Source organism: Chaetura pelagica, unplaced genomic scaffold (genome assembly GCF_000747805.2).
Source record: "Chaetura pelagica isolate M959 unplaced genomic scaffold, ChaPel_1.0 scaffold11, whole genome shotgun sequence".
Classification (NCBI taxonomy): Eukaryota; Metazoa; Chordata; class Aves; order Apodiformes; family Apodidae; genus Chaetura; species Chaetura pelagica.
Window position 1 is genome coordinate 5,705,912 of NW_009952694.1, and position 2,571 is coordinate 5,708,482.

The 2,571-nt window shown below is 43.8% G+C and overlaps 1 protein-coding gene across 1 annotated transcript in view; it reads left to right on the forward strand.

Annotated features, from left to right (window-relative positions):
* Positions 1-2,074: 2,074 nt before the first annotated feature.
* The window catches only part of VASH1 (vasohibin 1), a 7,130-nt gene continuing 6,633 nt past the window's right edge, over positions 2,075-2,571 (forward strand). The window contains exon 1 of the mRNA XM_009993896.1: positions 2,075-2,143. Within this exon, the coding sequence (XP_009992198.1) occupies positions 2,075-2,143 (69 nt within the window). The remainder of the gene's footprint in view (positions 2,144-2,571) is intronic.

Genomic DNA, 2,571 nt, shown 5'->3' on the forward strand with positions numbered 1-2,571 from the left:
AGAGACTCTTGATGCCAAAGAGTTTTCAAGAGTTAGCAAATGCTTGTACAGCTTGTTGCTTGTGTAGGGTAAGATGTGGATTTCCAAGCATGTTCCTGGCCTTGTGTGCGTGTGCAATACTGAAACATTTTAATTCTTGTGATTGTTGCTATCCATGTTGCACCTCAGCTGGAAAAGTGTCTCCCCGTTTCTTTGGCATCCTGTGAACAAAAGACACCACAAACATTTGGTGTGTCACTCCATTGGCAGGTTATGAGAATATTCCCATCACTCTACTATTTTTGTATCTGAATTTCCTCTGTTAATTTTTTCTTCTCAGGCTTTTTTAGCAAGGACTTACATCCTTGGAAAGGTAATTTCAAGTGCAAGCACATGCTATTTTATAATGCGCAGACAATCCATATGGTTTTCCATGAGGACCTCTGGAGAGGGATGTCATGTAACATCCATTGTGCAGTGAAGAGTTATAGGCATCTGTGGCAACAACCAGAACAAATCTTGAACCCTGATTACAGTTCCTATTCTAACCCCACTAGACTTTTCCTTCCTTTTCAGATTTCCTTCCTCTCCTCTGACTTTGTCCTGAGCCTGGGTGAAGGCTGAAAACATATTTCAGATTAATCAGAACACACACTACTTAATTTCCTGGCTGAAAGGGCCAATTTGGCCAGGAGAGGTGAGGGAAATGCAAGAAAGAAGTTTGCAAGCAAGACTCCAGTGCCTGAGGAGAGAGAAATACAGAAGTTCAGTCTCAAGTTTTGATCTTATTGTGAAGTACTTCCCCTGCTTTCACGTTCTAGTCTTGGTGCTAAAGGGTTACAGTTAAGGAACACAAGTGATATGAGCTCTTGCAGTAACAGGTGAAATTAGGTTATCCATTTTTTGTGTGTCTGCTAGGGAACCAGATCTGTAAACTCTGTTCAGCACTTCACAATCTAAGAACTTGTTTCCAAGCTCACCAGGCTTACAGCTGAGAGGATGCTGGGATGCAGGAAGCAGCAAGAATGGATGGGCTCTGTTTCTCTAGCTCCTTTTCCCCTCTAGGGATGTGGTTTTGTCTTTGAGGGCTGCTTATATCACCACCCATCTCCATGCCATCAAGTTTCTTCCAATGGTTGATGCAACAGATGAGAATTAGGGCAATGAGTGTTCTCCGCAGAGCTAGTTTTTTTGAAAAGCCAGATACTCTCCATGTGCTGGAGGGTGAATAGGCCATTTTAGGTGTTGGGAATTGGACAGTGGTTTGCCTACTTCAAAATTTTTGGCTTTGAATGGTAGCCAGTATTGGGTTTTGGGGGAAATAGCTCTCAAAAAAGTTGTCCATAAACTAAACTTTATATTGTAAAATGATGACTGCAGGAGGCTGTGACCAGACTTTAGAAATAATGTTCGCAGATCAGCTGCAGGGACTGTGTCTTTCACAGGGATATGAGAGCTCAGAGATCTCTTGTCTCCATTTCCTTCCAGTAGATTTGGGGTCAGTAGGCATCGAGTGAGTGGTGTCATGGTGGCAGGACATACTTGACTGGCCGTGCATGCTAGGCTTGAGAGTGCCACCCTCCTGTAGGCTGTTTCTAGCAACAGGATGGAGTATTGCTTTGCTTGGAGCTGCTGGGAACATCAAATGGGTGGTCACTGGAAATAGAAAGTTATGTGTGCTTGCCTCATTAAGAAATGATGGATTTTAAATGAGCTGGTTCTGAGGGCAGAGACAGGAAGAGTTGCATCTAATGGGTTCATACAGAGAGAGGGGAAAAATCCAGTTTCCTTAGTCAGGCTAACAACTGGAATTGGTATTGCTCCCGTGTTGCTTGCAAATGGAAGATTAGGGAGGGGCTTGGATACATGTAAGCACCATAAAATAAACTGTTGCTAAGTAGGCTAGCCAAAAAAATACCTCTGTGATATGGACAAGGATGAAGCTTTGTCTGTGCCTTGCTCCCATCTGTCTTGTCTCATGTACAGCATGGCCCACTTAGTACATGAAAATCTCTGTTGATCTCAGGATCCCCCTTCGAAAGCAAGACCCAATCCCATGCACATAGGCAGCCTGCATGAATCTAGGAGTGGGGTGATGCAGCCCCTCCACACAAGTGATGAGGGACTGAGGACATGTTCAGTCAGTTTGCTAAGCCTGGCAGAGGTACATGCTCTGGGGATTTTGGGTTCTTGTCCTAGCTGTCTCCAGCTTTCAGAATATCTAAAGGAAAAGTAAAATAGATCTGATTTTCTCTCTTTTCTGACACAAATAAATTCCTTTCTGCTTTTTGGAAGATTGTGAAGACTGCCTAATATTAATAGCTGTTCTGAGATGTGTAGTGGATGATGCTGAGTAAGAACAAAGCATTAGATCTCCCATCCTGTCAGTGCTGGATTGAGGGGTGGAGACCTTACTCCTCTCCTCCTGCTTCTATTGCCCCATTAAAATGCTATAGACCTGATGCAAAAGAAGCTGTAGCCCAGTCTGGGCTGCAGGCCCAGATCTGAGAAAGAGAGTGCACACTGTACTTTCATCAGTTTAATTACTTGAGGTGCAGGAGGCTTTTCTGCATTAACAAGTCCCCTGCTGAA